Raw genomic sequence first — 26560 nt, forward strand, 5'->3', positions numbered from 1 at the left:
TTACTGTAATTGATAGGTTCGTAGGGGGGGTCACGTGAGATGGGGGAAAGATGATGAATTCTGTTTTGTCCATGTTGAGTTTCAGAAATCTAGTGGAGAAGAAGGATGAAATCGTGAACAGACATTGAGGGATTCTGGTTAGTAGGGAGGTGATATCTGGTCCAGAGATGTAGATCTGTGTGTCATCAGCGTAGAGATGATACTGAAAGCCATGAGATTCTATGAGCTGTCCCAGGCCAAAGGTGTAAATAGAGAACAGCAGGGGCCCAAGGACTGAACCTTGTGGGACTCCGACAGATAGGGGGCGAGGTGAGGAGGTGGTGTGTGAGTGGGAGACGCTGAATGTTCGGTCTGTTAGGTATGATGAGATCCAGGATAGGGCCAAGTCTGTGATGCCGAGGGATGAGAGGGTCTGTAATAATAGGGAATGGTCCACTGTGTCAAAGGCAGCCGACAGGTCCAGGAGGAGCAGGACAGAGTAGTGTCGCTTGCTCTTGGCGGTTAAGAGGTCATTGGTGACCTTAGTAAGGGCAGTTTCAGTGGAGTGGTGTGACCGGAAGCTAGATTGTAAGCGGTCGAAGAGGGAGCAAGAAGAAAGATGGGAGGACAGTTCAAGGTAAACGTGTTGTTCCAGTAGCTTGGAGGCGTAGGGGAGAAGTGATATAGGGCGATAGCTAGATACAGAGGATGGGTCAAGAGAGGGCTTTTTGAGGATAGGTGTGATGGAGGCATGTTTAAAGCTTGAGGGGAAAACACCAGTTGTTAGTGATAGGTTGAAGAGATGGGTTAGGGTTGGGATGAAGACTGTGGTGAGGTTTGGTATGAAGTGGGATGGGATCGGGTCGAGTGCACAGGTGGTGAGATGACTTTGAATATGAAGACCTATTAGGGTGTGTGCACTGCACACGCTGCGGATTCTGCTGCGGATCCGCAGCGGATTTGGCCCTGCGGATCCGCAGCAGTTTCTGCTGCGGTGTACAGTACCATTATTCCCTATGGGAAATGGAAACCTCAGAAAGAATTGACATGTCAATTCATTCTGCGGATTCCGCAGCGGTTTACCATCTCCTCCATTGTGGAGATGATAAACCGCAGGGCAAAACCGCAGGATAATCCGCAGATAAACCGCAGGTCTTTTGACCTGCGGATTTATCTGCGGATTTTGCAACATCCGCGCGGATCAATCCGCAGCAGAATCCGCAGCGTGTGCACACACCCTTAGAGTCATTAGATATTCATTTTTTCATAAATTATTTGGAAACTTTCAGTTCACATTTCTGTTTAAAGCCCAGAATGTGCTACTATTCTTGCCATCAAAATTATAGGACCCCAACAAACCCCATTGTAAGTTAACTGGTTCCATCAACATTTTTTGCATCCTTATGGCATCATGATGCATTGAGACTCAATGTTAACCCAGGGTTGAGCATTAATTTGAAGGAAATGTGTCATCAGTAAATTAAGTATTATATTAAGGCGACCTGTCAGCTTTCCCAATTCGTTTGCTTTAATAAATACTTGTATACCCCATAATATAGCAACTCTGGATATTTTTTTTTTTTTTATTGCTGTACAGTTCTTAGGTTATTACTATTGGGCATTTATGAATAAACTAGATGTGTGCCCGATGCTATCGCATCGGGAGGGCAGTAACATCACAATGGGGGCAGCTTTGTGGCGCTGGGGGTGGGGGCCCACCCGTGTGCCGTGCAGTCACAACAGGCAGGAAAGACGGTGTTTTGCGGCCTGTGCTGGAGATGGTGTGCGGCGCCACCAGAGGGTGGCTGCACCCAATCTCCAGCACAGGCCTCAAGCCGCGGTCTTTCCTGCCGGCTGTGACTGCACGGAGGTGGGTGAGCAGGCAGTGGCAGGATCCGGCGCATGTAGTCAGGCAGTGGGTCCTGGCGGGGGTCCGGCGGAAGCATCCCTCTCATTACTCCCCTCTCATTACACCCTCTCATTACACCCCCCTCATTACACCCTCTCATTGTACCCCCTTCATTACAGCCCTCTCGTTATACCCCCTTGTTACACCCCTTTCACAGCCTCGTGATCGCAGCGGCGGCCTGGATCCGAGCAGCAGCTGGGATCCTAGCGGTGGCTGGGATCCAAGCAGCAGCCAGGATTGCAGCGGCGTTTGGGATCGCAGCGACAGCCTGGATCCGAGCAGCAGCAGGGATCCCAGCGGTGGTTGGGATCGCAGCGGTGGCCTGGATCCGAGCGGCAGCTGGGATCCCAGCAGCGGTCAGGATTGCAGCGGTGGCCTGGATCCGAGCGGCAGCTGGGATCCCAGCAGCGGTCGGGATCACAGCGGCGTTCGGGATCGCAGCGGAGGCCTGGATCCGAGCGGCGGTCGAGATTGCAGCGGCGTTCGAGATCACAGCTACGTCCTGGATACAAGCAGCATCACTTGGGTGTTCCAAAATGGCGGTCGGCGTACTTCTGGTGCGGCACGGTGGATTGTGGGATTCGGGGTCATCCAGACGTAAGTGGATGATGGACAATTTAAGGCAATTATATATATAGATTGACAACTAGGTATTATCAGTTGGAGGCATGATCCTACGAAAGCTCATGGTGTAATATGCAGGAGAAATAATTCTTAAAGGGCTCATCTTGTGAGGTGGATCCTCTAAGCCAGCGGTAGAGAACCTTTTTTCTGCCAACCACCATTTGGATATTTATTTATACCATCCTTCTGTGGTCATGCAAATCGCGAGCTACCTCCGCCCACAAAGTACGTCATGATGCTGGTACTGGTGTCAGTGTGACACCCTTGAGCGCAGTGCATCGGCATCGGTCGGATTCTGTCTTCCTGTCATAGGGTTTGGTGGCTGTGCCCGGTGCATGGCGCTCTGGCACACAGTGAAAACGAGCACACAGCTTGGGTTTGCGGAGGTTAATGTTGTTTTACTGTTCCCTCTCTTTGTGTGGTGGCAATGGTGGCGTTCACCGGGGTGTTAGAGAGGAGGGAGATATGAGAGTCTGAATGCAGATGAACTTTATAACACATTAAACTATTACTTTTGTCACAGCCATAGGTGGTACAACATAACATGTGCAGATGACAAAGTTCCTCAGATGGGCGACATTTAGCAACAGATGCAGGAGCGGCGCATATGAGGCATATTAAACAGCAAGTGTAACCAGAGCCTATCCTGTTTTCCAAGCTGACACGATACAGTCTTCTTCTATCACACTGGGGTGACGTTTCCCAGCAGATCCCATATAACTGCTTCTTCTAACCTTCAATGTAGGGCACCACCTTCCAGGCCCCAGTCCTCCTCCTGCGTCCACAGCGTAGTATTCTGGTAGGCTAAGGGTGCTGTGCAGACCAGGGAATTCCATCTGCCTCAAGGGTCCTACTCCTCAGGCCATCCTACAGGTTTCTTCTGGTCAGTCCATCTCTTTTTGGTACACTGGAAGGGGAAAAATAATCTCCTCACATGGTTTCTGGCTGGTTCACTGGCTGGTGACTATACTCTGAGGCGCTCACTGGAACTCTTCCTGGAATAATGGTTATAGCTATTTTTAGTACACCCAGATGCTCCATTCACCAAGCTATCACCCAGAGGCTCTACCCACCAGGCTGTCATCTAGAAGCTCCACCCACCAAGCTATCACCCAGGGGCTCCACCCACCAGGCTATCACCCAGAGGCTTCACCCACCAAGCTATCACCCAGAGGTTCCACCCACCAAGTTATCACACAGAGGTTCCACCTACCAGGCTATCACCCGGAGGCTCCACCCACCAAGCTATCACCCAGAGGCTCCACCCACCAGGCTATTACCCACAGACTTTACCTACCAGGCTATTACCCACAGACTCTACCCACCAAGCTATCTGCCTAGTAACTGCCTCAGTGAGGAGCCCAACTGCTTTTTCTCTGAGCTGCTGCAATAAGTGCTGACATATAGTGATAATGAGACAAATCCCTACATGAAATAGTATTGAGCTTCAATAATAAATAACAGCACACAGTTACAGTAATATCAACTCTGGGGTATTACATCAGTGTGTAATGTTTCATTGCACGCGCCTCAATGTTCAGTAGTGAACACTGTGTATACATGTTCACAGACAAAGACGAAATTAAAGGACCGGCAGCCATCAAAATTCAGTGGCTGGCTTAAGCAATGCGGTCCCTGGGAATTTGCCAGGGGATGGAGAAAAGGTAATCGAGGGCCATAAATGGCTGATGGGCCTCAGGTTTCCCATCCCTGTCCTAAGCCCAAATTAGGTTGGCACTGGGATCTTGAACATTGATGCAGCAGCAGAAAGGCACATATGGAGCGAGAACTTGAAGCACAGGAGACTACAGCTAGACAGGACACAGGAGCAGGTACTGGTGCACAGTAAAATAAACAGAACAAAGTGTATAAAATAATACTAAGACACAGGTGTGTGACTTGGAGGGCCTTATATACATAGAGCTGTGTAAAAAGTGTTTACCCCTTCTTTATTTCCTATTCTTTTGCATATTTGTCACACTTAAATGTTTCAGATCACCAAACAAATTTAAATATTAGACAAAGATAACACAAGTAAACACAAAATGCAGTTTATAAATGAAGGTCTTTACTATTAAGGGAAAAAATCCAAACCTACAGGGCCCTGTATGAAAAAATGATTGCCCCTAAGCCTAATAACTGGTTGGGCCACCCTTAGCAGCCACAACTGCAATCACGCATTTGCGATAACTGGCAATGAGTTTTTTGGCCCACTTACTTCTACGCCAGATGTAATGGGACATACATCTTCCAAAAATTTAAACTTTTGTCTTGTCAGTCCACAGAGTATCCTCCCAAAAGTCTTGGAGATCATCAAGATGTTTTCTGGCAAAACTGAGATGAGCCTTTATGTTCTTTTTGCTCAGCAGTGGTTTTTGTCTCGGAATTCATGGAAGCCATTTTTGCCCAGTCTCTTTCTTATGGTGGAGTCATGAACACTGACCTTATCTGAGGCAAGTGAGGCCTGGATGTTGTTGTGGAGTCTTTTGTGACCTCTTGGGTGAGTAGTTACTGTGCTCTTGGGGTAGTTTTGGTCGTCTGTCCACTCCTGGAAAGGTTCACCACTGTTCCATGTTTTCACCATTTGTGGATAATGGCTCTCATTGTGGTTCGCTGGAGGCCCAAAGCTTGAGAACCTTTTCCAGACGGATAGATCTGAATTACTTTGTTTCTCATTTGTTCCAGAATTTCTTTGGATCGTTTCATGTCTAGCTTTTGAGGGTATTTTAGTCTACTTCACTTTTGTCAGGCAGGTCCTATTTAAGTGATCTCTAGATTGAGAACAGGTGTGCAGTTGTGATGTTGCAGGAATTGGGATATTGTCACGGATAGGAGGCAGGTCAAGAGTTAACAGATTTATTAATAGGGATTTACTCCACGCAGGGAGACGGTGAATATAAGGGGTGCGGAATAGGGCAATACTGGAGTAGAAGGGATGGAAAGGGTAAACACGGGTAGGTAAATGTTCAAAAGAGAGTAAACTTAACAGTCTGTCGGTTTTCTTGATTGCAGCGTCTGGGTCTCCAACGGTGGCACCGGCAACAGCGGCACATGATGTTATGGAGTAGTCCGGGGCAAGCGTAGGTTCCGTTCTCATGGCAGCGAAGAGTCTTTGCTGTACTGGGGAGCTCCTACTCCCACGGTTTACTTGTACAGGGATCAGCTCGATGGGGAATACCACCGGAGCGTAGCTCTGCTCCGCGGTGTAAGTAGGTAGACAGCGGGCAGTCTCTGGATCAGTCACTAGATCCCGGCTGAGTCATGCGCATTCATGCCGGCCTAATGTGAGAGTCAACTCCAGGCATGATGAACAACGGGGACTTAGCAGTCTGACGTCTGCGGATGGTGGACACAGTCACGAGGGATGTGCAAGGTGGGCCTGCGCTCACGTGATGCTCCTCAGTCAAGACTGACACCTCACTCTGCTGAGCGCTCTGTCTTACCGCCAGAACTCTGCTCCCTTTCCAAAGTAGCCCTTTTTATCTCAGACCCTCCACCTGCTGTCAAGTGCAAAGGTCGGTCCAGGCCAGAAAGCTCTTCCCCGTGCAACAATGGTGACAGTCCCGACAGTACCGGAACCGGAACAAGAGAGGTACCCCCGGTCCGGTTCATCTTCTTACACAGTAATCAGGCCTGTGGGTGGCTAGGGAATTTGAACTCTATTAATTTGTTTTATGGGGAAGCGGGGGCAATCATTTTTTCACACAGGGCCCTGAAGGTTTGGATTTCTGTTTCCCTTAATAATAAAGACCTTCATTTAAAAATTGCATTTTGTATTTACTTGTGTTATCGGTTTCTAATACTTAAGTTTGTTTGGTGATTTGAAACATTTAAGTGTGACAAACAAGCAGAAAAATAGGAAATTAAGAAGAAGGCAAACACTTTTTCACACAACTGTAGGCCTAGGCAGATGATCACATGGAAATAGGTCAGGCCACTTGTAAAATCTGGTGGAGCACAGCAAAGGGGAAAGTGATGTGGCCCTGTCAAGCAGAGGCAGATGCATAACAATAACAGGAAAGGCAAAGCTCAATGTTATTAGAAAAGATGTTCTAGAATGCCTTTTTTATGGCAAATACAAGTATTTACAAAAGTAGACATGTCAAAAGTGGAACATGATCCAAGTTTACAAAATTACAAGTTTTTGCTTAATTTTTTTATGCTACTTTCTATATTTAACAAAAAAATAAATAAGTTAAAAAAATGTAATTTTCACTTCGGCCTATTCAGAAAAGACCATTTTTGAGCAGCTGTTTAATTATCACGTAAGAAAGTATAACAGTGACAGTTAACTCCTATATACAAATACTATGCTATACACCTGTCCCAGCTCCATCGCTGGGCTTTGAGTCTTCCTTCCTCAGTTGCTGGGTTTTCTCCCACAGTCCAAAAACCTACTGATAGGTAATATAAATTGTGATCCCCAATGGGGACAATGATAGTTATGTCTGTAATGCACTGTGGCATATAATGTCACTGTATAAGCAAGCATGATGTATAATAAATAACCTGGCCAACATTTCTGATGTCGTCATCCTATATCTTTTAAGGTCGGTTAAGGTAGCATACTTTCAAGGTGTCTAGCCACTCTTCCTACTGCCCTTGGTACAGCCAGGTGCATTACCCTACTGCTTCTGAGTGCTATTTGCTCATCCAGATCTGCTACAACAAGGAGCCTGACTGTTTTCTCAACTCTGCAGCACCAAGCCTAGTGCCAGTGTACAGTCTACTCATCTCCACCATTACTACAGGATCCGACGAATGACAAAAGTTGATGTTACAGCTCGCCTTCTCCCCTTCTCTGCACAGGGCCAATGCATGCCCAAAACACTTCCATAGAAGTCAATGAACATGTCCAGAGTGTAGGTTACTATGGTGCATGTCGTTGCTGTAAAGCATACCTCTGCACAACGTTCCAGCAGACCAGGCAACATGGCCATTCCATGATACACCAAATAGATTAAAAACAAATCAGAAAATATAAGCAAGTTAGAACATGTATCTGAATCTGGTTTAGAATACTGAAAACAGCATAGGTGATACATCTTTGTTCTAGCCAGCAATGCTGGCCTGCGTCTTCTGCAGCAGGTGTGGGAAGAACGGCCCCCACCAAGTGTCCGGGCCGGAACCAAGGGGACCGTCATCTAGGTTCCGGGGGGAACTGTTCCCGGGGGACAGAGTTCAGGGACGGACCGCTGAGATGGACAGATGGGCTGGGGGTGGAGCCAGTATAAAAGGGGTGGGGAGCGCTAGTCACGATGAGTCAGCAGACTGGGACAGAAGCAGCAGGAGACCGTGGGAGCGACTGAGAGCAAAAGCGACTCACCAGTGCCACCCGCAGCTGCGGCCTGGCCCTGCCACCCGCAGCCGCTCTGCCTTCACCAGTGGTCGCGGCAAGTCCAGTGCCGTCGGCGGCCACCACTGTCCCGCTCCAGTCCGCGGCAGGGGCCGAGCCTCTGCTTGCCGCGGATTCCCTGTCGCAGCTGCTAGCTGCACAGGTGGCCTGCCACTCGCCACCCTGCACCGCTACCGCTTACCCCAGTCCGGGGGCCACGGCCCACTCGTCCAAGGACTCCTCCGGGGCCGGAGGTCCCCCAGTGTCACAGGAGCGTCGGAACGCTCGAAGACTTTGTCGATTCTTCAGCAGCTGGGCCCAGCGGCTGCTCCGCTGAAGAACCACCATCCAGGACGCCAAGGGACGTCAGGACGGCTAAGTTAACTATATAGTCAAGGACCCATAGTTGGCCATGCCGCGGCCCTATAGTGACCGGCTTTCGCCGGACGTAGTCGTATTCTACTCTGGTTGTTTGTTTGTATTGAGCCCCTGCGAGGGCAACCCTTGTTACCCCTTTGGTTGGTCAGGCTGTGACTGAGGATAGTTACCTCTAGGCCTATAAACGTTATTATAAAAAGCACCAAACCGTCTCGCGACTCGTCACTGCATCCTGCGTACCTGCAAGTACCACATTTGGCGTAGTCAGCAGGATGCAGTCTCCGAGCGCAGACGGCGTTGTGCCCGACCAGAGTGGGGCTGCAGGTGCTGCTGATAATGGGGGCCCCCACTCTAGCATCTCTTTGGGGGCTATGCTAAGTAACTTGCCCCAGTTTTCTGGCTCCGATATGCTATTGTGGAGCTGGACAGAACGCATTCGGGGCCTTTTCCGCATGCACCTAATGACCCCCGATTTAGAGGCTGAGGTGGCCCTCATGGCGCTAGATGGGGAAGCCCGAAAGTCAGTGATGTTGAGACCCCCGGGACGCCGCAACACCTTCGCCAGGGTCTTGCAGATTCTAGAAGAAACCCACGGGGATCCAACAAACGTGGGGGAGTTGAGAACCCGGTTGTTCAGTTGGATGCAGGGGGAGGGAGAGACCATCACCCAGTATATGAACGCCCTCCAGGAGCTATACACTGCCATAGATTGGAAGGACGGAATAGGGGTAGGCCTCATCGACATTACCCTGCGTGACCAGTTAGTGACTGGACTCTGGGACCCGTTAATCAAGCAGGCATTGCGGGAGCAGATCCGAGTGAACCCACGTATAGCTTTCTCTGACGTGGGGAGTCAGGCCCAGGTGCGAGAGCAGGAGCAGGGGATGACGGTTCCCGTGGGGAAGGCCCGGAGCATGGAGGCTTCCACAAGCATTGTCGGAGAGCCTCAATGGATTGAGGAAGTGAGACAAGAACTGAAGAGTATCCGGGGCGAGCTGGCCAAAGTGAAGAAGAGAACGGAGCCCGGCCTGGCTACAATCCCGGGCCCTGGGGGCCTCGCAATACCCGGGGTGGCCGGGCCTCACCGCCTCGGTGTTATGAGTGTGGAGAACTGGGCCACTTCGCACGGGAGTGTCCGCGGCGTGGGAGATACCTACCCCGGCGGACATTAAACTAGTGGGCTCCGGGCATGGGGGACGCCGCTATGAGCCGGAAGCCACAACTAGGGGTGGTGGAAGTCCCGAAGATCTGATCGCTAAGTGCCCAATAGTGTAGGCCGAAGTCGAGGGTCATGCCGTACGGTGCCTAGTGGATACGGTTGCAAGTAACGACCATGCCTGCAACTTACTTCCGGCAGCATTTCCCAGAAGCAGCAAGACCCCAGTGGGGGCCCATGATATGACTAGTGGCCGCAAACCAACTGCCGGTACCTGTCGCCGGAGTGGTGTGGCTCCAGATGACACTGTGTGGTAAATCCCTCGGCCGCCGGGGAGTGGTCCTAACCCAAGGAGAGACTAACTACCATCATCCAGTTATCTTGGGCATAAATATACTGCGGGAATTCGGCAATCTACTCCTCAATGATCCCACGCAGTAGACCCTGAGCCAGTGGGGTTCTCGCACGGCCCAAGGGCAGGTCTTCCAGCGGTTGGTGCGGGAGGCGCGAATGCACCAGGAGTGCCAGGAGGGTGAGGCGCTGGGCAAGGTCATCACGCCGGCGGCCCCCCCGCTCATGCTTCCTCCAGGGCAGACAGTGGTAGCCCTGCCGATCCGTGCCCCGATACCACTGGAGGGCGTGGAGGTGCAGGTGGAACCATGTCACTTGGAGCGCCTGCACCCTGGCATACTGGTAGCCCGCTCCCTGGCCACGGTGCGGGAAGGGACAGTCCTGGTGTGTTGTATCAACCTGGAAGACCAAGATATCGCCCTGAAGCCCCAGGCCGAAATGGCCAAACAAGTGAGGCCTTTGGAGGAGATGCTTCTGGACCCCGCGGTCCAGTTGAACGTGCAGCCCGAAGATCCTTGGGCAGTAACGGTACGAACCCAGCAGACTGCCGTATCCTCGACCCAGGAGAAAGGTCGAGCCATCCTGGAGAGAATGCGGGCCGAACTTTCCGGCCTAGCGCCAGCCCAACTTCTCCAGGTAGAGACACTTCTTGGACAATATTACAGTGTCTTCGCCAGTCATGCGGACGACTTTGGATGTACCACGGCCATCACGCATGGGATCCCCATGGCAGGAGCGGCCGTTGCCACCTCGCTCCAGCCCACGGCTGTGGCCTGTCTCCCACCACCCGCAGCCGCTCTGCCCTCACCAGTGGTCGCGGTAAGTCCAGTGCCATCGGCGGCCACCACTGTCCCGCTCCGGTCCACGGCAGGGGCCGAGCCTCTGCTTGCCGCGGATTCCCCGTCGCAGCTGTTAGCTGCACAGGTGGCCTGCCACTCGCCACCCCACACCACTACTGCTTACCCCAGTCCGGGTGCCGCGGCCCACTCGTCCAAGGACTCCTCCGGGGCCGGAGGTGCCCCAGTGTCACAGGAGCGTCGGACCGCTCGAAGACTACGTCGGCTCTTCAGCAGCTGGGCCCAGCGGCTGCTCCACCGAAGAACCACCGTCCAGGACGCCAAGGGACGTCAGGACGGCTAAGTTGACTATATAGTTAAGGACCCGTAGTTGGCCATACCGCGGCCCTATAGTGACCGGCTTTCGCCGGATGTAGTCGTGTTCTACTCTGGTTGTATTTGCTTGTATTGAGCCCCTGCGAGGGCAACCCTTGTTACCCCTTTAGTTGGTCAGGCTGTGACTGAGGATAGTTACCTCTAGGCCTATAAACGTTATTATAAAAAGCACCAAACCGTCTCACGACTCGTCACTGCATCCTGCGTACCTGCAAGTACCACATTGGCAGCACAGACACCTCTCCGTATTGTGTCTGCTACATGGGGGCTCACTTTATTTTTATAGTAAATACATTTGATTTTTAGGATCAGATTTAGAGACCACGTTACATTGGATATTTGTATTAGGGGTGTTACTGACTTACAAAATAAGCATTTTCCATAAGTGCTTGTAATGGGATACTTTATAGAAATATATGCATTAACTACAATTATATTTGTCTTTATATGTTAAATATTTGCACAAGTCCCGAGAATATAAAGTGACCCTCCACAATGAAAATTCCACAACGAGTACATTTCATCATGTAAAAATGAAGATGCCCCGATCATCCAGAATATACATTGTGGTTTATAAGTCTGAAAGACTCCCTTGGCTCTGGTCCATCTAAAGGCAGGGAGAGTGTCTCATACTACCAAAGAACAGTGTGCATAATCTACAGCATTTTCCGAAAGTAAGCCCTACCACGAAAATAAGCCTTCTATGATTTTACATGATTTTTGAAGTATGTTTAGATGTAAATACTTATGTCCCCCCAAAAAATTGAGAAAAGTATTCAAGGTGTGATACCTTTATTGGCTAACCAGAGAAATTATATTTGCAAACTTTCAGGGCTCAAAAGGCCCCTTCATCAGGCTGGATTACAAGTGAATTACTGAGAAAAGATGGCAACATTTAAATAGGAATTACAACAGGACTTGAGATGATGCTAGCTATAGACAGGCGTAAGATTTTTGTTACACATGCAGATGAGGACCAAGTGTTCTATTAGAGATCTGAAGACCTTCTTGTGGAGGTCAGCTTCTTTGTTTACCGAGCCACAGCAGATGCACCTTTATGCTGGGTGTTTAATTTTTGTTATCCTTGCTTCAGTCTCTTTAGGGTTACAGGTGTTTTCATTTACTCATTTGTTTGCCCTAACACCTTTCGAGTGCGGCTTTATATATTTTTTTTCCCTGCTGGTATTTCCTGCTGGTGATAGTCTCATTTGGATGCTTAGCCATACTGCGGTAATTTAAGCCAGTCAGTGAAAGACCAGCAAAGGTTTATCTCTCTGCTGTTTATGTTCTTTATCCTGCACTCATCTTCTGTTTCTTTTTAGGAAGTAGGCAGTATATTCTCTAACAGTACATACTTAATCCTTTATTTTATATTTTGTGGTTTGTTTTACTCACTCTGGGGTTTCTTTCTATTTCAGCACGCTTTCCCTTATGTAGGTAATTTGCACCCTGCTGTGCCCTCCGGTTCTTCAGGAGGAACATGAAGTGCTGGACAGTCTTTCAGGTAGCATAGGTCCAAGTTGCCATTGTCTAGTCTGTGGTTAGAGCTATAACAGCTCACGCAGGAACTGCGCGGTCAGGATCTCTAGTCTATATAGTGTCCGGCAGGGTCAGTTGCCCTTTTTAGTGCGTTGCCTTTTTTAATTAGTTGCTACACTATCATAACAATTTGGTATTGCTGCATCTGGAATGAGCCAAGATATAAAATTGTGCCATAACCCATAAGATGAGAACCGTAAAAAATAAATAAGCATGCCAAAACGGTAGATTTTTCATCATACTGACACACAAAACATGGAACAAAAAGTGATCCTAAAACCGTACAGAAAAAAAAAAGGTATTACTGAAAACGTCATATCGTCAGTCAAGGAATGCAGCCTGTCAACTTCAATTTATTTTCTATGTGCAAACCATTTACTTGGTCAAGTTTGAGACCCCTGATTTACACCAATGCACAGCACAGCTCCTCACCTAAGGAAGAAAAAAAGAACTCTAACACTGATTAACAGCAGCCTTCCAGCCAATCAGTGTTTGGTTTGATACCAAAAGCACTGCTCTTCGAGGGAGAGCAGTGAACAGCCTGCTGATGGAGTGGACAAATAAAACCTTGCGTCACAGGCAGCACATGCAGGCTATAGCCAGAGGCAAATTAAGTGTAGCAGAGCCGCGGGTAGTTTAGGCTGTGCGGGCTCTCCCAGTCACCTGATGTATCTATCATATGTCATGTTATATGATAATAGAAGCGTCACATCATTGGTCACGTGATGAACATATAGGTGCTCTGGTGCGAAATTTGCAGATGAAATAAGACAGAGTGGTACACCTTAAAAATCTTTTCCTTTATGGGCAGCATTAAACATAATAGAGGACATGTAATTGGGGATGTACAATACACAAAAGGGAGGACACTATGCATTACAGGAAGGCACTAAACATAATACAGGACTCTTTTGTATTAAGGGGCAACACTAAACATAATAGCAGAGTGCGCTGTATAATAAGGAAAGGTGTTATACATAATAAGAGAGTACTTTATGGAGAGAAAGAGAGAACATAGTGTCCTCTCTATACATAAGACAGGACAAAAAGTACAAGGGATGTTGCTATATATAATAAGAGAGGACACCATGCAATAAGGGAAGGCACTATACACAATAAGAGCACTATGTAACAAGGGACAACACTATACCTAATAAGAGGGAGCATTGTTATAACAGGATTAAATAGTGTAATTTATTATACATAATTAGGTTACATGCAGTATATCTACATTTTCCTACTGCCTGAAAAAAAATCCTCCACACTGGGACCTTTAATACAATATACACCACACCATTGTTATGCAACTAGCCACTGTGTAACCCACTATTAAAAACATAAACTGATTCAATTTCACCTCTCTCACCCAACCAATTCATTATAACTCAGTCTTCTCTCCCACCAATTCAATATAATTCCATGTACTCTCTCGCTCTCACAATTCATTACAATCCCATGAACTCCATCCCATTCCTTCATTCATTACAATTCATTTTCCTTTCTCGGCCTTCCTCATTTACATCAATCCCACATCCTCACTCTCTCATACCCCCCAATTCATTAAAACTCCATGTCCACTCTTCCACCCAATTCATGGAACCATTTACCTTCCCATACGATACCCTTTGGCACTGCTTCCATCCTTTTCTGGCACCTCTTAAATGACATAGCTGACACGATGAGGTCATCGTGGCAGCTGAGTCATAGAGAAAGCGCCGGTTAAGAAGTCAAGAATGGCTTCTGGCATCTACTCTGTGGTTTGCAGGAGAGATATTGTTGGCGATGCGGACTGCCAATGGTGGCGAAAAAGACTATAATGAGGGCAATCTTGCTACGTGTTGTACTTACATAAAGTCCCAAGCTTTAGCATAGATTAACAAAAACTTGATTCCAGCTCACCCAGTTTCTCTATACTCATCCACCTGGGGCTTAGACACCGGCCTCGCCCTGGCCTCCCATCTATTAGCCTTGGTAGCATAGATTGTCCTCACCGTAATCTATCCCTAGTTGAAGCAGCAGTGCCGATGCCCAGAGCCTCCAGTAGGTCAATCCGATGCTGGTGCCTGATAGATGTTTGTCATCCAGCCAAAGCACTGCACCTACTTAGACTTGATGAGGGGAAAAAAACTCCAAAACATGTATGCATATGTAGTTTCTGGTTTATCTTCTTATCTTAAGTTATGTGGCAAGGCTCTTTAATGGGTTGAGGTTGACTTTTAGGATTGCTACCTCCAATTGTTGGCACTAGAGCTCCAGTTCTCTTCTTCTCTAAAGAAGTTAATTTCATAGCTCTAAATGAAGGGATAAAAGCTTGTTTTTCTCCACAGTTACAAATAAGGTAATCAATGTTTCTACTGTCGTAAATTGTAATTTGACATGGAAAGGTATATTCTTCGTAAACCAGAGGTTCTGTAACATATGAGGTTTGCCATTTAATGCATCATAAAATTGTAAATTACTAAGATTTTTTAAGAATTCATTGCAGGGTACCAAAACCTATATAAAAGCACTTAGTCTGTTCCCCTATTTTTAGCAATGATATTCCATATACATGCCAATATCCCAGAATAGAAAGCTGTGTAGTTGCCAAGGTTTGGTTTACAGAGATAATTCTCCTTTACATTGCATAGTAGTCACTTATCTTAGTCATTCTTTCTAGCTATTCTCGGCCAAATTAATATTTAATGATCTTCCTCTTGAAAAATAATATCTTATATAATAAAGTTTATTCAGCAGATCAATATATGAATCCCTATTTATACTGTACACATTACGTACTGTATACAGGAAAAGCATTAGCATGATCCTGGAATTAATTGCTGTGAGTAATGTGCACATAATTTTTAAAAGGAAAAAGTAGAAATATATTCAAGTGATGGTGTGTGAAGTTGAGTTTCCACATTTAAGCATCTTAGCTATCCAGGATTCTCCTTGTTTCATTAGAATTGACTATTTAATGAATAGGTGAGGAAAGGACTATTGGAAAGGAAAATCCACAACAGACCGTAATGAATGTCTTCCAGTGAAATGATATTGTCTGGTCAAGTTCATAGATTAAATAGTAAAAAAATGTAGATTTAAAGTTTGTGCGATGCCTTATTTTTGCATGAAGATCTGACAATTCTCGCTTCAAGCGGTTGAAGTGGTCTGTGATTTTCTAATATGAACGTTGGATATTCATTGTCTGAAGAACCTAGTAAACCCCGGAAATGGAGAAGCTGGTGACAAATTAAAAAGAAAAACACATATGTCATTGATTAAACAGTACTCAACAATTTTTGCATAAACAAATAAGAAATTTTGTTATATACTGTATCTTCAGAGAATTCTGCTTCTTCTTTTATGAGCCACCTATTTCCCTCTCATCTTGACTCCTGATCCTACTATCCACTTCAAGGGATGACGAGCTGTCAGCGAAGTGGGTTACCTGATGCTGAATTTTCTATCAAGTCTATTAACTCACTTCAGAGCTGGATTCACATCTTCACTGCTCAGTACTTATATATAATCCCCTCCATGCCTCTCCTGCTTCCCTGTGGTAACTAAGGAATGAAGAACAAGACTCCTTTTTTGTGTGTTGTGTATGGGAGACATCAAAGCAGCTATTCTACGCCCACAAGTTTAGAGTCAATTATAAATTAAACACTGCAGAGGGGAAAACTAGTGAAAATAAGGGACATATGTCTTTCAATGACCAAATGTTGTGTTATTCCTCATGTTCACACACAGAACAGCTAATTCTGAAAAGCTACATGACAGTATAGTGATCTATAAAGAAACTTGCAAAAACCATGTATAATGAAAGGCCGACTGCGGCCATTTTCCCAGAGGCCACAGCATCGAGGCAATAGAAGTGCAGGGGCTCCGGGCTTTGACAAAATGTCGCCGGAGCCCCCCACACCACCGGGCACTGCTGTATCAGCTGCACCAGGCTGGGATTGAAGCAAGATCATCACCCTGCAGCGTCGGACCACTGGAAGAATCGCCTGACTCCTGCTGCTACCATGTTCCAACTATAAGACGTACCCCCGGTTTCCCCAAAATTTTTTGGGAAAAAAGTTTGTCTTATAGTCCGAAAAACATGGTACTTTAAAGAACCATCCAGGGACCATGGCTGGAGATGAGACTAGTCCAGTACCGCCCTGGCTGGCTTCTTCTAGGGCTGCAGAAGATGATTGACAGTTACATTGGCTGGCCATTCATTATAGGATCCAACTCAAAGTACTTGTTCTCACCCACAAAGCTCTCCACAGTGCGGCACCCACCTACATTTCCTCCCTCATTTCTGTCTATTGGCCTAACCGACCGCTGCACTCGTGAAACGACTTTTGACTAACCTCCGCACCTCCCACTCCCAACTCCAAGACTTATAGAATCGTAGAGTTGGAAGGGACCTCCTGGGCCATCTGGTCCAACCCCCTGCTGAAAGCAGGATTCACTAAATCATCCCAGACAGATGTCTGTCCAGGCTTTGTTTGAAGACTTCTATTGAAGGAGAACTCACCACTTCTCGTGGCAGCCTGTTCCACTCATTGATCACTCTGTCAAAAAGTTTTTTTCTAATATCTAATCTGTGTCTCCTCCCATTCAGTTTCATCCCATTGCTTCTAGTCTTTCCTTGTGCAAATGAGAATAAAGATGATCCTTCTACAATGTGACAGCCCTTTAGATATTTGCAGACAGCCATTATGTCTCCTCTCAGTCTTCTCTTCTGCAAACTAAACATTCCCAAATCCTGCAACCTTTCCTCATAAGACAGGGTTTGCAGACCGGTCACCATTCTGGTCGCTCTTTTCTGAACTTGCTCCAGTTTGTTGATGTCTTTTTTAAAATGTGGTGCCCAAAACTGGACACAATATTCCAGATGAGGTCTGACCAAAGAGGAGTAGAGGGAAATAATGACTTCACGTGATCTAGACTGTATGCTACTGTTGACTCATATTCAGTCTGTGATCTATTAGTATACCCAAGTGTTTTTCACATGTGCTGTTGCTTAGCCCTTCTCCCGCACTGTGCCAATCCTCTGGAATGCTCTACCCCAAGAAATTAGGACTATCCACAGTTTGCACAGTTTTAGGCGCTCCTTCAAAACACATTTGTTCAGTGCGGCCTATCATGTTCATTAATCAAAGTCATTTTATTTGAAAGTGTGTATGTGTAGCCCATTCACTATCCCCATCTATCCCCCACTCCCTCAAGATGGCTGGACCATCATTGTATATACATCACTGTAAATACACACCTGTACTTTGTATCGCCCCCTCCTCATTGTAGATTGTAAGCTCTCACAAGCAGGGTTGTCTAATTTTGCTTTAATCATTGTACTGTTAACGGTGTTCCTTATGTCTTGTGTTTTGAAACTTTTAAACTGTAAAGCGCTGTGGAATATGTTGGCGCTAAATAAATACAGATTATTATTATTATTACTATTGACAGGTCTCTTGCTATGAGACCTATCAATCATCTCTACCACCAGTGGTAGAAGCTTTAAAGTATACTTTCTCTTTCAGGCTCCGATTTATGCTGCCCATACCATGATACCAATCAGGCGATACGTTCCCTTTCAGTATGTGTTTTTGTTTTTTGTTTGTTTTTTACACACCTGTTCTGAGCTAATATGTATTGCTTCTTGGAAGATAATCCATGTCACACATTCTAGGTAAGGACTTGTTGTTAGGGACCCTTGGTATGTCCAATAGTCTCGGTCATTTGGTAGCAAACTTGAAACATTGAATTTTGTGAAGGGACATTCTTTATCCTAGAAAATATATAAGTGGTTGTTAAAATAGGAATCATATATATTACATATGTATGTACTGTATATCAAGCTATAAGCTCATTAGGAGACATTCTAGTAACAGACATACATTTCAAGTTGTCTAATACTTTACAGTAGTCTTTTAATTTTGGTTATATTAAAATGCTTCTTCAAGGGTACCTGCACAGACTGTATTTTTCAGAAACAACACTTTTTTTAGGCATTTATCCCCAGGTTTTATTTTTCAGCAACAAAATACTGACAACAGATCAATATGAAACACAGTACAATATTTTTGTGCCATTTTTACTCATTTTTGGTCCAGGAGTTTTTTTTGGCCAAAAAGCAGTGTGCTCTAGGCATGGTGTTTATTAATAATTAATTATAAACCCTGTGACTAATCCTGATCAGAACACACATTGACTTTTGTACTTAGTTTTTCCAGTCTTGTCTAGTTCTTTAGTTCATAGTCTGACTATACCTCATAAAGGCATTCACAGATAAATTGGCACATACCTTTGTTTTCACCTGGTCCAGATTATCAATGATATATTGAATGACTGGATTCGGCTCTCCAATCTGTTAAGAAATGATTTTATTTATTGCACTTAGATAATAGTTATTGTTCAGAACTAGGTGAGCGGTGACTAAACTTTGATCTACAATTACAGTATACAGTAAAGGTTATGAATGACACTGGTTGGGTAAATCTCAGGTCATTAAATTGAGTCGGTCACCCCCAATATGCAAATTAAACTACTTATAAACTATAGATTGGTCTTAGCCTTTCTAAAAAATCATTCCTGCAGAATACAGTTCAGTGTTTCAGTGACTGAGGAAAAGAGTTTTATTTCATATTCATATGAGGGTGCATAGGCACACCAGTGGCTCGATCAAGGACTCCATTTTGCCCCCTCAATTTTCATTCTCAGCACTTCCCGTTACCCCGATTGGCAGCGCTCGCTCACTTGTGGCAGTATCCATGTAGGGAGCTAAAAGTTGGACCATTCTGGCTCCCAATAGTCAATAGTAGTCAGACCTAATGACATTTATATGTATGGTATATGGTATGTATGGTATATGGCTAGAGTTACCGTCCAGATAATTGGTATGAGATCCACAATGGGAGCTGTAATTAAAGGAAACCTAACAGAAAGGTATACTTCTCTCCATTGTATTAGGAGCAACTTCTCAGGATCTAAGTATCATTCTTTGTGAGCCCTGTATTACCCACTAAGACTGAAGCAGGGCGTTCCAACATGGGAAAGGAGAGCAGGGAGGAGGAGGAGAAGAGGGACCTATTCACCTTTTGCAGTTTTTGCACCATTTTTGACCAGCTCTGCAAAAATGGGCTAAACTGGGAAGAGATGAGGCTTGGCATTGCCTGACTGTCAAATGCATGACTTGCTGTGGTGTACGTTAGGCCACGTTTAGTATTTGCTCAGTGTTTTTTTTTTCCTCGGTATATTTAAGCCACATTCAGGAGTGGAACAATCAGAGGTAAAGTATAATAGAAACATGTCACCAATTCTGCATTTATCACCCACTCCGGGATTTGGCTTACAAATACTGAGGTAAAATACTGACCAAATACTGAACATGTGAACGTGGCCTCATGCCACAAATCTTACTGCAGCCTCTGGAGGAACTTGACACTTTTAAGATGCACCTGATTAATTTAGAGGTGACTCCATCAGGCCCCCTCAGTAAGACTGGCGTGAACAATGCCGGACTTGCTGAATCAAAGCCGATGTTCACATGCCGGTACGGAGAACAGTCAAACTGAATTAATACTGAAAATGGATCTAGAGTATTCCTAACGGAAGCAGAGAGGTCTCATTGATTACTACGGGGTCTGTCTGGTTTCTGTTTGGTGTCAGCTTTTTAAATAGAAGAAAAAGCTCTGGGGAATTTCTTCCATTCTAAAAACAGAGATATAACAGAAACCTGACAGACCCCATAATAATCAGTGAGGTCCCTATGCTTTAGTTTCCATCAGTTAGCAAATGGATCTGTTTTGGATATTCATTCCACTTGACTGTTCCTACAGAAGAAAAGACAATTGGACGTGAGACAAGCAAAGAGCCCCTGGAATAAAATGCACTGAAATGTACAGTGAGAGCTGTTCTTATTGGCCTGGGCAGATACATTTTTCTTCATATTAATTATTAACGGCAGAAGAAAGCTTGATGAATAAATTGCTTGTCTTTCAATTAGGCTGTAAACCACTTAGGTCATTTTCAATTCATGTTTATAAATCCTAACAGATCTGACTTCTTTCCAGGTACTTGGTTAATTTTTATGCCGATAGGAAACGTGATCCTCACGGAAATACCAGAAGATTACACCGAAGGGTGTTGTTAAAAAGAGAGGCTAGTGTCACTGTGCATTACAATGGCGTCCATATAACTCAGGGTTCCCCAACTCCAGTCCTCAAGGCCCACGAACAGGTCATGTTTTCAGGATTTCCTTTGTATTGCACAGATAAGCAATTATCACCTGAGCAATACTAAGGAAATCCTGAATACATGATCTGTTGGTGGGCCTTGAGGACTGGAGTTGGGGAACCCTGATATAACTGACCTGGCGGCTCGCTTGTGTGTCACAGAGGAAATTTCTGATCATTACAGCTTCTCACAGAGATCATAGAATGGTAGAGTTGTAAGGGACCTCCTGGGTCATCTGGTCCAACCCCCTGCTCAAAGCAGGATTCACTATCAGGATAACCAGATAGGACAAGTCCTTCAATAATTAATAATTATTCTTTTAAAAGGTTATTCCCCCAAAAAAACAAGTTGGACAGGGAATACCTTGCTGATTACTGGGGTGGAAAACGTCGGACTGCTGAGATCCCCAGTGATCCGACGATTGTAGCTTAGGAACCTGAGAATTTGCATTTCATCACCATTCAGAATGGAGAATCAAGAACTGTAAACCATCCGCCAGTGACCAGGTGACCTAACTGGATGGACCATAACTATATTGACTCGCCTCTCTATGTGGCCAGTCAGACCTCAAATGGCAATGGAAGAGATAAGATCTGGCACAGCTCTAAATAAACCAGTTTGGAAAAGATTATGCATAGCCAAGGGGGCTGCCGCACCCCACAATGAACAATGCAGAAAAACATGGGGCTGTTCACCATTATCCACCCATCTATCTCAGACTGTTTTTAATTAGAGCTAAGCTAGATCTTATCTCTTCCCCAGTTCATTGAGGCCTGCAACACTAGAGGCGGATACCACGTACCCTCCAGGTCATACGGCGCCACCACCCACCAACAAGACGGCCATCCATATATCCCTGAGGCCGCTTTCTGAATACATAGTGACTCCTAAGTCATTCTAACTTCACATTAATGGTGGACCTCACAGAAGACAGGCTTCATTACCTCCTGCATACTTTGGACACCAGTCTAACGCCTTTTTACTTTTTTCAGGTCTCTAGGCCCTCTCACCCAGTCTGGATGGCACATTACTTACTCATTATTCCTAGTACAATCGTGGCGTTTCATTTTTATGTTCAGAGATTTATTTAACAAGAGCAGTCTTGTGTACTGATGAAGACTAACTGTTACAGCCGAAACGTTTATATGTGACTGCAAATAAAATCCTTCACTTATTGCAAAAAAGTTGAGTGCCAAAAATTTCTTGTCGTTTGAGACCTTCAGGCATATGAAGAGGTGAGTCACTAGAGTTAAGGTCCATCCAATGAGGTCACCTGGTCACTAATGGATGGCTTATGTACTTCTTGATCAAAAATATTACCCAAGTTCCTTGCGTTTCTTACATGTATAGCAATAAGGGAATTCATGTACTCGTTAATTGCAGAGGGGCCACAAATTACATGCACCTTCACATTAATTTAACACTATAGGAGTGCTGGCCTTGTCCTATATTTTCGGTTTCTAGCATTAGATAGATGTATTCTTATTTTAGAAGAGCTTAACCCCACCTCAGTACAGGTTCATTGCTTATAATAAGGGCTCGTGCAGATGACCGTATTTTCGGTACTAGTGTGATGGGATAAAACATCACATTGAACTTAGACTAATGCTATTCTATGGGGCCATGCACATGTGCGATACACGATTCGCATCCGATATTCGGATCACACTCGGCCATGTAAGCCAGCGAGTCCATGGAGAATGTAGGACCACACTTGGATGATCTCATGGATTGACAGAACGGAGAAGATGGAGACATTTTTTTCCCCATCTTCTCATCCGGGAAAATTGAAGCACACTATGATCACACTATGAGGAAATTCTGAACAGAATGTGAATAGCATAATGGGACTGATTTTCTCTGATGATAAAAAATACTGTTGTGTGACCCTAGCCTAAACCTCGAGATATTCATAATCTAAATATACCAGACATTAGAAATTAGATTACACATTTTTTTATTTTTCAAGATGAGGTCATTATTTCACACTGGAGATGTATGGAACAAATTCTGATACTGTAAACCAGTTCTAGGCTTTGAACTAGGTTAGTCCATGAAAAGATGTCATGAAAGATCTTACAATCCTGTCTAAGGCCCCGTTACACATAACGATGTCCCAGCGATCCCACTAACGATGTCCCAATGAGATCACTGGGACATCGTTAGGCTGATCGCTGGTGAGCTGTCACATAGACAGCCCCTCCAGCGATCAGGACCAGCGAGCAAGCTGGTATCCAACGTAAACAATGGGTTTCTAAGAGACGCGCGGCTCTTAGAAACCCAATGTTTACGTTGGATACCAGCATGCAGTGTCGCTGATCGCTGGCTCCCGCTGCCATACGCAGCGATGCGCGCTTGCCAGCGGGAGTCCAGCGATGAAAAAACGGCCCAGGACGATCCGGCACGATAAGCGTTACCCGTGGGGGGCCCGGTCGCTGCTGGATGTCACACACAATGATATCTCTGGAGAGATCGCTGATGTGTCACAAAATCGGCGATCTCGCCAGCGATAACGCTGTGTGTAACGGGGTCCTTAGTTTTCCACTGTAAGGGTACCGTTACACCTAGCGACTCACCAGCGATCCCGACCAGCGATATGACGCGGTCAGGATCGCTGGTGAATCGCTGGGTGGTCGCTAGTGAGCTGCCACTCAGGCAGATCTCACCAGCGACATCACTGGGGACGGGGATCGCTACTTACCTGTCAGACGCAGCGATCCTGCGTCCTCCCGCCCGGCTCCACGCGTCGCTCGTCGTCACAGCAGGGAGCGCCGCAGGATGTGGACGATGAGGAATGGTCCAGCAGCTTCTCGTGCGATCAGCGATTACCAGCGGGGGAGCCGGTCGGAGGTAAGTATCCCATGCAGCGATATCGCTAGTAATATCGCTGTAACGTCACAAAATCGGTGACTTTACAGCGATATTGCTAGCGATATCGCAGTGTGTACCGGGTCTTTACTGTCCATCTTATCCAACCTCTTTCTTCAACTTTGATGCTAGTCAAATGTCCCATTAACTGCAATCTGTTAATTGCCCCCTGCTGTGAACCGTCCTCCAGCCCCCTTCTCCTCCCTCATTCACCTTGCTTCATTTCATGGACATTTGAATGGTATAAGTTGAACAGAGCAAGACAGATATGACCTTGGTCAGATGTGACATCATTTGACGTGACATATTTAAAGTGATACATGAGAAATATACCAGAAATAGTCCAGAAATCGCTCAGACGGTAACACTAACCACTGTTTTCTTACTTTACTTGCTTTTTTTTTTGTTTTTACTCTGCTCTTTAACCATGCTCACATTTGCCATCACCGTTTTTGCTCCACTAATCTTCACTCTCCTTTGCTATCCCCAAACCCCTGCACCCTCGAACCAAATAACTAATCTCCCCCTCTCTCTTACCCCCCCTCGCTTTATCTGCAGACATACTCCTTAACCTCAGACCTCTCCTACTAAAATACAATACAAGACGATCACGCTCCATCACCCACCTGCTTTCCCTTTCTCTGCTTCTTCTCACTGCTGGTGACATATCCCCCAATCCTGGCCCCCCCGCCTCATACATCCCACTAATCCTCACCCCTATCTTTCTCACACTAAGAGAAACTACCGCAATCCCTCACACTTAAAACCTGTGCCACTGACCCCCTCCCTCCCGAACCCTCTTTCTGGAGCACTTTGGAATGCTCGCTCCATCTGCAACAAGCTTCACGTGATCCATGAACTCTTTACCTCCCTCATTTTCTTTCTTTCCTGGCCCTCACCGAGACCTAGCTGACACCCCCGGACACGGCCTCCCCGGCCGCACTGAGTTATGGCGGCCTCCACTTTACCCACACTCCTCGCCCTGGCAACAGACAGGGTGGAGGAGTGGGTTTCCTCTTTTCTAAAAACTGCTCCTTCAACCCTATCCAACCTCCACCCTCCCTTATCCTCCCTTCTTTCGAGGTTCACTCTGTCCGTATTTACTCTCCCTCTAATCTCCAAATGGCTGTCATATACCGACCACCGGGCTCAGCCACTGCCTTCATTGACCAATTCTCCACCTGGCTCCTCCACTTTCTCTCTGCTGACATCCCCACCATCATCATGGGGGACTTCAACATCCCCATTGACACCCACCAGCCAGCAGCCTCCAAACTCCTGTCACTTACCTCATCCTTGGACTTACTTAGTGGTCCTCCACAGCCACATACCCACACAGATGGACATACATTAGACCTCATTTTCACCACCCTCTGTTCCCTATCTAATCTCACAACCTCTCCCTTCCCCCTATCTGACCACCATCTACTCACCTTCTCATCCTTGTCCTTCTCACCTGCCCCCCATGTCCAGCCACTAGCACATCCTCGCAGAAAACTCGCACACCTAGACATCCACAGACTCTCAGACTCTCTTCTACCTCTGTCCTCCATATCTTCAATCCACAACGTGGACAGTGCCACCACTTTCTACAACGCCACCCTCACATCAGCCATAGACTCAGTCGCTCCTCTCATGCATAGCAAAGGGCGACAAACCAATAGGCAACCCTGGCACAACAACCTCACCAAAAAACTTCGACAAGCATCCAGGGTCGTGGAGAGGCGTTGGAAGAAAACACGCCTGCCAGACGACTTCACTGCTTTCAAACATGCTACACTTGCCTTTAAATCAGCCCTCACCTCTGCTAAACAGACCTATTTCACAAACCTTGTATCTCCATTATCCCACAACCCAAAACAACTGTTCAGCACATTCAACCCTCTCCTCCACCCACCACTGCCACCTCCAACTCCCCTCATCTCTGCTGAGGACTTTGCCACCTACTTCAAAAACAAGATTGACTAAACAAGGCAAACCTTTACAGTTCCACCACCCCAACCACTCCACATACCAGACCTCTGCCCTTCCCTAATAACCTCCCTCACTCTCCAACATCACTGAAGGAGAGCTTACTCATCTCCTTTCCAAATCACGCCTCACTACCTGTGCACTTGACCCCATGCCTTCCCACCTGCTCCCCAACCTCACTAACATGATCATTCCAGCCCTAACCCATCTCTTCAACCTATCCCTAACTTCTGATACCTTCCCCTCTGCCTTCAAACATGCCACCATAACACCCATCCTCAAAAAAATCAAACCTTGACCCAACTGCTATGCCCAGCTATCGCCCCATATCACTGATCCTGTTTGCTTCCAAACTCCTTGAACAGCATGTCCATGCTCAACTTTCCTCCCACCTCTCATCTAACTCCCTCCTTGACATCCTGCAATCTGGCTTCCGCCCCCACCACTCCACTGAAACTGCCCTGACCAAAATTACTAATGACTTACTCACAGCCAAAGCTAACAGACAGTTCTCCATCCTCCTCCTTCTTGACCTGTCCTCTGCCTTTGACACAGTTGGCCACTGCCTACTGCTACAGATTCTTTCTTCCCTTGGTATCAAAGACCTTGCCCTGTCCTGGATTTCCTCATACCTTTCTGACCGCACATTCAGCGTTTCCCACTCCCACACTACCTCCTCATCCCGCCCCCTCTCTGTTGGAGTCCCCCAAGGCTCTGTCCTGGGGCCCCTACTTTTTTCCATCTATACTCTTGGCCTAGGACAACTCAAAGTCCCATGGCTTCCAGTACCACCTGTATGCAGATGACTCAGATCTACCTCTCTGGCCCAGATGTCACCTCTCTGCTGTCCAGATTTCCTGAGTGTCTATCAGCTATATCCTCCTTTTTCACCTCTCGCTTCCTAAAACTCAACGTAGACAAAACTGAACTCATTATCTTTCCTCCATCTCACGTATCTTCCCTACCCGATCTATCTATTATGGTAAACGGCATCACACTCTCTCCAGCACGTGAAATCCGCTGCCTTCGAGTAACTCTCGACTCTGCCCTGTCCTTCAAACCACACGTCCAAT

General features: G+C 46.3%; 1 protein-coding gene across 7 annotated transcripts in view; it reads right to left on the reverse strand.

Moving 5' to 3' along the window:
* Window positions 1-13222: 13222 nt before the first annotated feature.
* LOC141053191 (carbonic anhydrase 13-like) overlaps window positions 13223-26560 on the reverse strand; it is a 77558-nt gene continuing 64220 nt past the window's right edge. For all 7 annotated transcript variants that reach the window (XM_073550568.1, XM_073550567.1, XM_073550572.1 and 4 more), the window contains 3 exons: window positions 18718-18780; window positions 18046-18201; window positions 13223-15661 (listed from right to left, as the gene is read on the reverse strand). In XM_073550568.1, the coding sequence (XP_073406669.1) occupies window positions 15521-15661; window positions 18046-18201; window positions 18718-18780 (360 nt within the window). In that variant the 3' untranslated portion in view covers window positions 13223-15520. The remainder of the gene's footprint in view (window positions 15662-18045; window positions 18202-18717; window positions 18781-26560) is intronic.

The sequence above is a fragment of the Dendrobates tinctorius genome, unplaced genomic scaffold, assembly GCF_039654945.1.
Source record: "Dendrobates tinctorius isolate UK_male_01 unplaced genomic scaffold, ASM3965494v1 ptg000165l, whole genome shotgun sequence".
In the NCBI taxonomy this organism is placed as follows: Eukaryota; Metazoa; Chordata; class Amphibia; order Anura; family Dendrobatidae; genus Dendrobates; species Dendrobates tinctorius.